This window comes from Scardinius erythrophthalmus (assembly GCF_964197995.2).
Source record: "Scardinius erythrophthalmus genome assembly, chromosome: 18".
NCBI classification, from domain to species: Eukaryota; Metazoa; Chordata; class Actinopteri; order Cypriniformes; family Leuciscidae; genus Scardinius; species Scardinius erythrophthalmus.
Genome location: NC_138238.1, coordinates 17,424,027 through 17,436,908, shown reverse-complemented (window position 1 = coordinate 17,436,908; position 12,882 = coordinate 17,424,027). Strand labels below are relative to the sequence as shown.

General features: G+C 36.1%; 1 protein-coding gene across 7 annotated transcripts in view; it reads right to left on the bottom strand.

Annotated features, from left to right (window-relative positions):
* The window catches only part of mrtfab (myocardin related transcription factor Ab), a 37,291-nt gene that overhangs the window by 16,886 nt on the left and 7,523 nt on the right, over positions 1-12,882 (bottom strand). Inside the window, exon 1 of one of the 7 annotated variants that reach the window (XM_081393050.1) lies at positions 8,761-9,094. The exons of 4 other annotated variants lie outside the window; for them this stretch is intronic. In XM_081393050.1, the coding sequence (XP_081249176.1) occupies positions 8,761-8,776 (16 nt within the window). In that variant the 5' untranslated portion in view covers positions 8,777-9,094. Of the gene's footprint in view, positions 1-468; positions 745-8,760; positions 9,095-12,882 lie in introns of those variants that run through there. 2 more of the 7 variants (XM_081393049.1, XM_081393046.1) reach the window with 2 other exon arrangements.

The following is a 12,882-nucleotide window of genomic DNA, read 5'->3' as shown; positions in this document are numbered from 1 at the left end:
CGCACCTCTCCAACAACCTGGCCTGATACTGTAAATCAATAAGACACTTTTAAATGCCAACACTCTGTCAATCTTCTCTTTGCCAGCCTGGAAAATTCTGTGGGAGAACTGGAAAGTGTGGCGTTAACATTCAGATCTTAAAAAAAAAAAAAAAAAACTCAAATCATGCAGACAACTGGGTTAATCCAAGTGCCTGTGTGTCTGGGGTCTTAATTAAACACGCCTCTTGCTGACCGTCCACAAAATCCATAGGCCTGGCACAGTTTGCAGGTCAACCGGTGCTCGCTTTTGGCTCTGTACGAGCAGCTGGGGTGATCTCACCACTAAGACACTAGAATAATCAGGTCTAACGTGTTGAGATTTGGGATGAGCAAATAATGAAGCGAAATTCAAGGTATTAAGTTGGGTGCACCACCTGGAGGGTGCTTTATTTATACTCTGTAAAAGCATAAAAACAACACGGCCCACCTTCTTTGAGGCTATGATATGCATGATTGTCACAGTCCAGACTCCAAGACATCTTCTCTTGATCATTTTGGATGGGTTGATCCTCAAAAGAGGAAGTATCAATGTGAAGGCAGTGGTTAGTGTCCAGCATGTTTGTATCCAGTGTTGCAAGTCTCTGCAAATGTCTCAAAGTCGAAACTGATATTCCATCGATGGTCCAAAAGTGAGGAAAATGGATTGCTCTGTGCAAGGTATGTTAGTCCACAACAACAGTATTTACAGCGTTTCAAATCAAAGAAATGGAGAACAGACAGCTTCCACTTGGTTTCTTCCTCATCCAAAATCTGATCCTCTTATTTGTCCTCTTTTATTCTCAAAGATGGATGCAGAAGCTCCGCAAATGCGTCACGCAAAGACAGAAAATGAAGCAAACGCACAAAGGTGAGGACGGCAGAGCACAGAGCCTGCTCTGCACTCAGCAGAAGACATTCACAGAACAGCGTGTCTCTCGCCTTCATGCACAGAGGAGGGTCCGCTGAGTGCCAATGAATGCTCGCTTCAGCTCAGCTGTTGCCTCTCGTTTACGCTCTACAATATGGTAGACCACCATTCACCCCATCAGCTCCATTTCATTGGGTCAAAAACCCAAACCAACCACTTACTATAGTTTTGAATATTTAATTGAGCTCTATATGATGAACAGATTGAATTTAGGTTTTTATTCACATATAAACATTCATCAACGCACACATAAGATATGGTAAACTTGGAAGCTCAAGCATGTTCACTTGACGTGTGAGAACCGACGAGGTTCATTCTCGTGTTACACAGCACGTTTGAGCTTCCGCAAGAACCAATGAGGTTCATTCTCAAATCCAGCAGGTTCGGCTGAGCTTCTGTTAAATGAGATCGAATATGTTGTTGAATAAAAGCCTAAATTCTATCTGTTCGTCATATAGAGTGATCGAGTCTCTTCTGAAAATTTGGACTAAAGTGCTCGATTCTCTTTATGAACTTTTTTTATTTTCAGGATTATAATATTTTTAAATGAAAAATTAATGAAAAATAATTTGTGGTCATTCATTTTTCATGGAAATGTAAAAAGATAAAATTCTATGTACATACTTTTGTTTTTCTAATTGTTAGTGTTGAAAGACAACAAATGTTCTTTTATAAAATGTTCACAAACTGTGAGCTTCTACCTGGTGTTTCTCACATGCACATCAAGTGAAAAATTAAATGTAGAAAAGGAACAGATCAACCCTCTCACATATTGCATGCAGCAAACACAGTTCACATTTCACAAGGTATTTAATATGGAAACCTCTCACAACGCTCTCAGAAATGGTGTCATGCGGGGCTCTCGGGAGTCCCGGTGACATGAGCAGAGAGAGTGGAAGGAAGGAGGTCACAGGAAGAATGTGGGCTTCCTTTGACCTTTCCTTACTTTCTGGCAGATAAAGTCAAGAATTGTCAGGCTCACTTACACCACACATATTGGACTGTTGGCGAAGCCCCTCATCCCCCCACCCGGGTTTTAAATAGTAAGGCCAGCTGGCCAAAAGGCTCTATATTCAGCTCAGTATCACCTGTGCAAGCACTGGATAGGGTTACCCTCCGCGAGAGTTCTTGCAAACATGACTCACGCACATTTTCTAACAAACACACACAAAAACAATGTTCAAAAAACAAAACACTGAAGGATGGCACTTGTAAATTTGGATAAAGTATATGTTAATCACAACTCTTTCCCCGCCAGCATAATTTTTAAAAAAAAGCTGCCAGCCAGCCCAGCATTTTTTATTTTCACAAAACTTTCATGGTCCCAAGAATATTTTGTTGTATGAATATCTGAACATACAAAACATCAAGAGAAAGAACAAAGCCCCTGCTTTCAAACAACATTTTATTCTAGGTTCAAGCATTCTTTTTTTAATCAACATTTGAATGTGGGTAAGTTTAATAAAAAAAAAACAACATTGAAGAAAAAGCTGAGAAAAATATTTTTTTGGGCAAGGTTAGGGTTAGGCTTTTCCTCTTCCATTCCCCTACAGGTTGGAAGCGGAATTGTCCATTACCGTTGTCGTAAATAATTTCGCCGCCCGCAGCCTACTGTCGCACGCACGCTCGCTGTTTAACCAGCACTGGCTTTAGAATGAACGATGTCCACAGACAAGGTAGAGTATGTTGCATGATTTTATGAAAGCATGATGTATTGCAACGTAAGAAACGAAGAAAAACAAAATAATGACTATTGTAACGCTTGCCGTAAAGTAAGTCAAATTTGTAGTTTCTTATGTCTCATTCGAACTACAGAAACACTACCCGATCTGGCAAACTTGCATAGTGCGGTTATAGCAGTTATAGGGCTGCAAAAAGAAATTCCAGAAGTGCCTTTCACCCTGTTATGACTTGATGAACAACTGATACGATTTTGGAAATATTATTTTACGGTAAAAAAAAGTTTTTAGTGTGCTTTAAAGGGATACTTGACCCCAAAATTAAAATTGCCATCATTTACTTACACTCATTCTAAACCTGTGAGACTTTCTTCTGGAATACAGAAAATAAAAAATAATAAATAAAAATGATATATATATAATGATATATATATATGAAGAGCTCAGATGCAAAAGCCTCTAAGCGCCATCTGAAACTTTCTTCTAGAAGGACATTTTTATCAAGACAGTATATTTAAGTTCAGTAATTTCACTTAAATGGCAATGAAAATTACCTATTAATTGTCATTTAAGTGAAATTACTGAACTTACCGGTAAATATACGAGCTTGATAAAAATTATCATTCTAGAAGAAAATTTCAGATGGCACTTAGAGGCTTTTGCATCTGAACTCTTCACACACACACACACACACACATATATATATATATATATATAAAATAATTTGTCCATAATTTGTCCATAATTTGTCCATAATTTGTCCATACAATTAATTTTAATGGGGTCCAAAACAACCCTAGAAAAGAAATATATAATTTCTCCAAAAACATTTTTTTGTGTGATTCAATTAAAATGTTTTTGGCCACTATAATTTTCGTTCAGATTAAATATGAAAATGTGTGCTCTAATGATAAACAGTCGTATTATTATATTATACAGAAATGAAGGTCACTATGCACAGACTCCCCAGAGACAAAAACATTAGCGTGATCCGCTTTTAGCCCACAAGCTCATCGCTGTGATCATCACAGTTGACACTCATGCCGTCACTGACCAGAAGGGCCCAGCACTGCGAAGTGCTGACTGACCACAGAGGAAGTCTAGTGCAGTCTATACTAAGCCCATAATTCACTGCGAAGAACAAAACACCACCTTTATCAAGTAAAGCACCAGAGATAATAAAACCAAAGTTCATCTGGCTCTCAGACAGATCTAAAACACCCAAATGAGTAATGCGATGTAGTTTTTATTACAAGCAATGCAAACAATTCAATATGACTGTTAGAACCAATGTTGGTTGATCATTACTGGCAAAAGTTAACTTATCATACAGAACTGATACAGATTTTGCAGCGGTCACATCCGCTTTGGCATTTACAAGATTTATATTGAGATTAAATTAACCTGAGCTTCTTCCATAACCACTAATTATTATGAAGTATATATTTAAAGTAATGAAAACATTTCCTCAATCCCATAATGGAGAGGTTGATTTTCTATTACATCTACACTGTTCTATTTTCAGAGAATCAGTTTCTTTTTACTGTTAGATGTTTACAACACATTAAAATACTTTTCTTGCTCCTATTTTCCTTTCTGCTTTCAATCACTTACTGGAAACACCGTCATCATTACTTCATTTTCCAGCACTAGCCAGAAGTTCCTAGAGGACCAGTTTTCATGCAGCCTTCATTTATACAATGACGTAAGGCATCCTACAGCCATACAGTCATCAAAATGATAAGCGCATGAGAGCCAGACACACAAAACAGGATTATACAACAAATCTCCTCAATTTAATCCAAATTGAGCCCCAGAAACAAGTTTTCATAAGAGTGAAAATCTGAAGGAACAAAAAGAGTACACAGAAAATCAGGCCAGTTCCTGACTCCAGTAATATATGTTGCTAAAGCGCAAAAGGGACGTTAGATTGAGCTCAACAAATGAGGTTATGGGAGGAGAGAGAGACGAGTGAAGAAGAGAGGTTCACGTCCAAGCTCTCCCAGTTTTCTGAATGTGTTACATAACATCTTTCTGAACTCATGTCACCCAAACCTCTCTACCTCCTGCCCTACTTTCCGGCATCTCTGCAAATCATGACTCTTATTTTTATAGGTTTTGACGTTCTCATACATATTCTGTTCCCTTCTAGGCTTTACAACTCTAGAGTTGCCTTAACCCTACTGTAAGATGTTTGATACGCACATTTCTAAGGTCTCTAATTTATCAAGATTATCAAAACTTTTCAGGTACTCTTTACACCTCTGATTGATTAACATTACAAACTTTTTGTTTAGATTCTGTCTAAATGTTCAATAAACTGCTCCATTTGAAAAAAAGGAAAAAAAAAAATTTCAGACTATTATTTCACATGTCAGGCTTTACATAGTTAAACCATGCACCATGTCTTAATCAGAAGTGACACAAAGCAGCGTTGAGCGTAGTTCTGCATAGTTGTGCAGGGTAGTCCCACCCACTGTGAAATCCTGTTGGTTTAAAATACAGCTTCTCATAACTCTACATCAAATATCCTCTAATTAGACAGATTGACAAGAAAGTGCAGCTTAAGACACTGAAAACAAAGATGAAAAAACAACAAATTGCATAAATAACTACTAAATTATTATTATTAATAATAAATTAAGTTGGTAACACTTTAGTTTAAGGTCCAATTCACAGTATTAACTAGTTGCTTATTGCTAGAATATTGGCTGTTTATTAGTATTTATAGAGCATGTATTAATTGCATGACCATTTTCTACATCCCTTAATCTCACCCAATACCTAAACTTAACTACATTACTAACTATTAATAAGCAGTCAATTGGAGTTCATTGAGGCAAAAGTCATAGTTAATAGTTAGTTAATAAAGAGAATTGGACCCTAAACTAAAGTGTTTATATTACTACATGATATAAATTAATTAAGCAGAAATACAAATAAAAAAATTGGTTATGCATATGTTTTTGGAAAAAAAACTATTGTAATTGTCATAAAAAAGCAATATTTTGTGGTCTCTAATTCTGATTGGACAATTGTGGCACATTGCATAGGAGTTTCACATTCAGTGTGGAGAAATTGCTTGTTGCTGGAAATTGTCACACTGTGACTTGGGTTAGGATACAATGTTGTTTTTTGATCTGTGGTGTCATTACCGATATACACAGATAATTGCCAGGAAACAATGCACATTCTTTTAAACCTGAAAAATAACGTCTGAGTATTTAACCCTGGCCTGTCATGACTTGTTAGCCTGGTAAGGGAGAGTCGCTAAGTTTTGTCCCACTGATAATTATCTTCTGTGTCCTTTGTAAAGGTGTCACTTTTTTCAAACACAATTGAAATCTGACACCACACTTTCCTTTACACTGTGTTTTTTACAGAAAATTAATGACAAGCAAAAGCTTTCTAAGAAAAAATTCCCCAAATTCTGCAAACGTTATCCGAGATGGAAATCCTGCGGAAAGATTTAACCAGGATATAATTTGTTTTGTGACAAAAGGTGCTCTCTGTATATAATCATGTGCAATCAATCTACAACCACTGATATGTGAATGAGTCAGTGGATGCTATCAATTCAGCTGATAAGCTGGAAATACAAGAACAGACAAAAACAAAGCAGTTGATAGGAGTGGTTCCCTCATATTCCTGTTTATGTCCAGTAGCTTAAACATAAACAATAAAACTAAATTACACATTTGTAAGGGATATCAGAGCACAAGCAAAGTTTTTTTCTTGATCAAAAGTATAGTAAAACAATAGTGAAATATTATCACAATTTAAAAGTTGTAAGTCTTTAGTGTCACACGATCCTTCAGAAATCATTCCAATACTGATTTTGCCCATTTTTAAATATTTTATTAATTAAACAAATCTTACTGACCTACTGTGTGTGTGTGCATGCAGATAGGCTACTATATATGACATATTAAAGTTAACATTTTATATGTATTTGTGTGAAATCATGATATACCAGAAATCTGGTTGAAGGGTTATATGTATGCAGATATTCAGTGCATTGGACGCATCACTGAGGATGTCTATCTGACAAAGCACTTTTCATAGCTCAAGGACATGAGTGCATTATTGGTTCTGGCATACTGTACTCGAACAAATCAAATATATCAAAGCTCTAAACTGATGTAATCTTAAAAAGGCCACTTTAATAACCACCAGAGGTTCTGTCTGTGCCTGCAAGTACAAGTACAAGTACACATTTCTTTCTTAACAACAAAGCCGGATAATTCTAGGAAGTTCCCCTGTTCCTGGAATATTCATTCATCCTGTTGTCAGCCAAGTTGTCATTTCATCATAAACACCACAATAAGCAAGGTGTGTTTTCCACTGTTATGATTCACCTGACCTGTTAGTATGCGAGACGGAAGATGCCTAGATGACTGCTTGAGGATTAAGCCCAGTTGTGGATTGTGTGTAGTTAATGCAAAGCAATGGCTCTCTTTTCCCTGTTCCTCCCTTCATCCTGTTATGTTTAGGGCCTGTGTAAGCATGCTGGAGTTAAACTTGGCAAGCATCCCTAAGATGTTACATAACAGCGCAACCCAAAGACAGTCAGTGCAAAACCCACTGCAGAGTAACTGTGCTCTGGAAAGCATGCAAATCATGCATTTTATGCAACCACACACAGAAATATCACTTTAAACACCAATTGCAAATATTAACTGTGGCAATGGGACTAAAAATGACCAGAGAGCTTCGATCAATCCATCAGTTGCAGTTAAAAATCAACATTAGTATCTCATGGTGACTGGGCACCGAAGGTTTGAAAGTCCACATAACTTTCTTTTATCTAATAACTCACGTCAAGGAATCTCCATCTGGAGGACGGGATTCTCGCAGATAATCAATCACTCTTTACACGGACTTTTGCCAGAACGCTGTCAACCCTCCTTGTCCAAGAGCATTAAACATGACATGGTAACTCTGTATGCTTCCTTGTCTTGCTGACCCAGACATTCTGTCCCAAAAGGAGTCTGTACTTTTCCTCAAAGCCCTGAGCTTCACTGCCAGACCTCAGGGAGAAAACAGCTGGTTTTAACAACAGAGAGAAGGAAAACTCCTATTCATCACTGACACATCCCGCCCTTTCCAGCAGCCAGCTCGAGCAATTCCAGGGTGGGCTCTTCACATATCTGTTTCTATAGTGTATCATTCAGGAGAATTCCACTTGAAAGTATGAAAGCAGAAAAGAGTAGTATAAAAAGTACAAGTAAGTGTGCTTTGACGCTCTGAAGTGTTTGGGGGTGTGTCACAGGCAAATGAATGATTTTTAGGTTACAAATATTCTGCCATCTCTGTTTCTTTGCAAGTTTCATGCACAAAAGAGCATCTTAAAAAATGAAGTTGTTATCATCTTCAGGACGTTCGAATCTGACCTGGGTCATGTCCCCTTTCCCCTTCTCACACCCCTTCTTTTCTGTCTATGCTCAAAAGTGTTATGGTTAAACAAACTAAAACTATTAAAAATGTTTTTGTTAATTATAATAAAGCTTAAAATATAAATATTAGACAAAAAACAAAACTAGAAATTAGAAATGTTGCCTTGCCAGCTGAAATAAAATAAGTTAAAGTTGTAGTAAAATTTGTGAAAATTAAAAATAAACAAATAGAAACATTAAAAAAGAAATAAAATGCTTCATAAAATTACTAAAACTAAAATAACTGAAATTTGACAAATAAATGCCAATTCAAAATAAATACTATGATAGTATATAAATAATACTAAAATAACACTGATGCTCAATTGTCCAGATAAAGGCAAATAAATATTAAACGTCAAATTAAACGTATAATTGTTACTATAATGAATACTCATGAGGAATAAATAATCAGTCTTATTCAACAACTGTTCATCAGTAAAACTTATTTTCCATACCAAAAAAATAAATAAATGCTTAACATCTTCAAAAGCTAAAAATCTGGATTTCTTTGGCTCAAGAGTTAGTAAATGTTGTGGTTTAGTGAGACCTCAGTTCAAACAGCAATAAATCCTGTGCAGGACTTCACAAACAGCAGGCTTAACTATTAAACAAAGTTGTTAAACCTCAACCACAGATACCACACCTCACCTCAACATGACTTCATTCCCAAAAACCCAAACGTGCAAGTACTGTACCTGAATGTATGGCCATATCCTTCCACTGCAGAAGGATACGGATACAATCACGTCCACACTTTATTAATCCATTTCAAGACCGGACAACAGAGCAAGTTGAATGAAGTTGGCTGACTGAACTCCAGGCTGTTCTGCTGAGAGATAATTCCCGCAGTAGATCCAAGAACACAGGGTGTGTCTGTGCGCCCCTCACCTTCCTCCGCTCAGAGCTGGCGTGTGTGTGCACGCCCTACAGATGTGGGTGTGTTAGCACAAGTGTTTGTGTCTCTGCGAGTCGGTTTCTTCCTTATTACTGGCTAAGTGCTGCTTTCAGGCTCCGCTTTCAGCTGTGTTGAGTAACTCCTAGTTTTCCTGCTCCTTGAAGCCCTTTTTTTTTTATTCATTCCAGGAGAGTAGGGAGGAGGGATCAAAAACTTTGTGTACTGATTTGAGGTCACTCGTTTACTACAGAAGAAAACGTGTGCAACCTACAAGCCAGAAACTGAAGCCAAAACACATTCCAGATCACCTTTGGCCCTCCTCATTCTCCTGACCGCCTGCTTTCCGAGGAAGGATTTCAGCTCTGTACACAAAGTTATGCAATCAAGTGTTCAGGACGGCTACCCAACACACACCCTAGGCCTTTGTTCCCCCTCCCAAACTTATTCACTTTAAACAGTTCTTAGCGATAACTCGGGTGGCATATTGTTGATTTTGTCAACTGTTGCTTGAATTTCCAAGACTATCAATGTAAAAAAAAAAAAAAAAAACTACCTCTAAACCCTAAACTTGCAGTTCTACAGTTCTACATTCATTTTCCAGCTATATGTGGATTGCCAAAAATTGTTGTCTGAAACAGGAACTTCTGTACAAACTGGGCTAAAAATGCTCTTGAAATAAAATAAAATAAAATAATTAAAAATAAATCTGTATGAAACTACTTTTCAGTTAAAAATTAGTTTTTGATGAAAATTTATTTAAGTTCATTTTAATTCTGCATCCTATTTGCTACCTCAATTCCAATCCAATTCAAATTCAGGAATTGAATTGTAATTTTAAGGGCACTTTCAATTCAATTCAATTCTGAATGAAATAATATTGTTTATCAATTTTCCAGCTAAATGTGACTTGCCAAAAGTGATGCAATTAAATATAAATTCTTGACAGAAAATTCTCGACAAACTGGGCCAAAACTGACATTTTGAAATGTAAATTTTTAAAAATCTGTTTAGTATGTTGCTTTTCTGCAATATGAATTTTACGCTACCTCAATTCAAATTAAATTCAAATTGAGGAATTGGAAAAAGCATTTTCAATTCAATTCTGAATGCCATACAATAACTTTTTATTTAATTTTTTTTACATTTTTTTTTCAATTCTGACCACAATATGCCTCCACAGGCAGTGAAAATATAACAATTTCTCATAGAAAATTCAATCTCAGAGAGGGTACATGTGCCTCATCAACAGTAAGTGACCTTTTTACCATCAACATAAAAGTCGTTTACATTATATCTAATTAAACATGCGTCAGTTTTACGTGTGTTCTGTTTTATCTCAAAGTCGCAAACGTTAAACCAATTTAAAAAAGCTAATTATTTGACAAAACAAAAATAATTTTATGGCATTTTTGTCAGAAAACATTCTGTGGCTAAAAATTTCAGTGCATATAAACTTGCTAATAACAAATGTATGCAAAAGCCAGCATAGTTTTCCAAAAGCCTTAACAGGGATCACTTCTGTTTTTGTGCAGGAGAAGAGAAAGGTCCTGCATTAACATGTCTGTAACTAAAATCTAACCCTCAATGAAGTGCAGCTCGGGGGGGCTGAAGACTGAAAGAAGGGAGTGGTGACTGCAGGCCATGCGCTTCTACATGGGACTTTTAACTTTATTGCCATTCCTGCAGTTCTGGAATGGCAGTCACAAAAACATTGAATAAATCAACAACATCCCACCACTCACCGACCTACCACAGCAAACCTTACATAATAACATCCCACAGATTTTTCAGGTTTCAAATATAACATCTCCCATTTAGAATGAAATCACAGCATGCTTAAGCGTCTGTCCGTCTTCCTGATGGCTCTGTTTAATTTTCACTTCTCTAAATCGTCCTTTCCTTTAAGCTTCCTGAAGTCAAAGAGTGTCTGCTGTATATCAGAGAGCTGAACGCACACACTTTGAAGTCTCTTTCTGCATGTCTCACAGATTTAACAGGCCATTTCATTTTCATTTGTATACTTCCTTAACACCCTTCTCCCACTTCTCTAAATATTCATCCTTTTCTTTAAATAAAACACTGCATTACATAACATCACACAACAAATGATTAATTTTGACTCTGCAAATGACACGGAATACAGAGGGAAGGAGAATGAACAGCCCACACTAACAAAAAGTACCAAAAAGCACCATGTTTTTGAACACCCAACATAGTTTCAATGTAAATAATACGATTAGTTTCCAAAAAAATAATATCACCCACTGTCCTTCCATTTCTAACCCACCCACTGTCTCAAACCGTCTCTAAGAAGAAACAGAGCAGCTGATATAAAGGCAACTTCCTAAGACATTCTGTCTCTTAACACTGTTGAGACTTGTAGGTTTCTGCACATACAAAACTGTAACATTGCAAATGATCTAATTACTTCATTACTGTGTGCTAAATCTAATTAGGAAATCCTCCTATATGTACATCCACATGAAGGTATTATGCTGCTGTACATCCTGTTGTTGTTAGAGACATCACAACCCTACACCATTGAATTCTACCATTAATCTTCTTCATAAAGTTCCCTAATATAATGCATTCTACCACTACAAAATCTATTAGATTTCAAAATACTATGGTATATCTTTTGAAGTACACTGAAGTATATAAATATTAGGGCTGAGCATCAATGGAGATTTCCTCATTCAATACGATTCACAAGCTCAATTCCATTTTTTTTCCCCATCGGTATGTTTCAGTTATTAGACATTCTCTCTCTTTGCAAATGTTGTATATTATACAGAGCAGGGTTTTAAACTGGTAGCTCATTTTTGGAATGATTCAGTAAAAGAACTGGCTCATAAGATTTGTTCCTGAAGCACACTACACTGGTCACGTTGTATGTCTGTTTTTGCATGCAGCCTGCAACTCAATAGAAACATGTTTCTTGCCACTATTTTGTGGTAAGCAGATATTGCACAACAGAAAACACACTGCAAACTCACATTCAACCACTCAGGTAAAATATGATTTATTTTGCTGTGGCACTGAAGAACCAGCGGATAACGGAATCATTCAAATGAAGTCTCTGATTAATTAGAAAATTTTAAACCAGCCATAACGAATATGGTAATCATTACATACTATGTGTATATAGCCATTAAAAATGTTGGGGTCGGTAAGATTTTTAAATGTTTTTGAAAGAAGTCCCTCACGCTCACCAAGGCTGCATTTATTTGATTAAAAATAATAATAATAATAATAATAATAATATTTTGAATATTACTACATTTAATTTTTTTTTTTTTTTTTTGATATATTTTAAAATGTAATTTATTCCAGTGACCGCAACGCTGAATTTTCAGCATCACTACTCCAGGCTACAGTGTCACATGAACCTTCACAATAAATCATTCTAATAAGCTGATTTGATTTCTAAACATTTTATTAATAAATCGTTGGTGATAATATATAAAACATGATACTTACTGAATATTCACTGGGTAGTTTGCATGCACTCAAAAAATTATTTTATAATGCTGTTCACTTCATTTAAGCAATTAATTTGAATTTAACAACAGGTTTCTGGTTCAAATGTGATTGCTTTTAGCAATATGAGAAAATGGAGAGACTTGTTAATGTTCTATTATGTTGGCATTTAAAAGTGTCAGTGTTTTAGGGGGTTACCATTGTGGCGAAGTGTAGAGCATGTGCTTGTGTTGACAACCTGTTAGCAAGAATTCAAACTGCTTTAATAATAAAGCAACCATTGTGCCAGTGCTATTTATAGTTATATTTAGTTAGTTTATTTTTTGAAAATCGAAGGACTAAACAAGAAGCATTATTTGAATAATTGAATTTAAATGGAAACCGTTTAAGTTAAGCTAAAACCATTCATTCAAGTTAAATGAACACCATTGATTATAGTTAT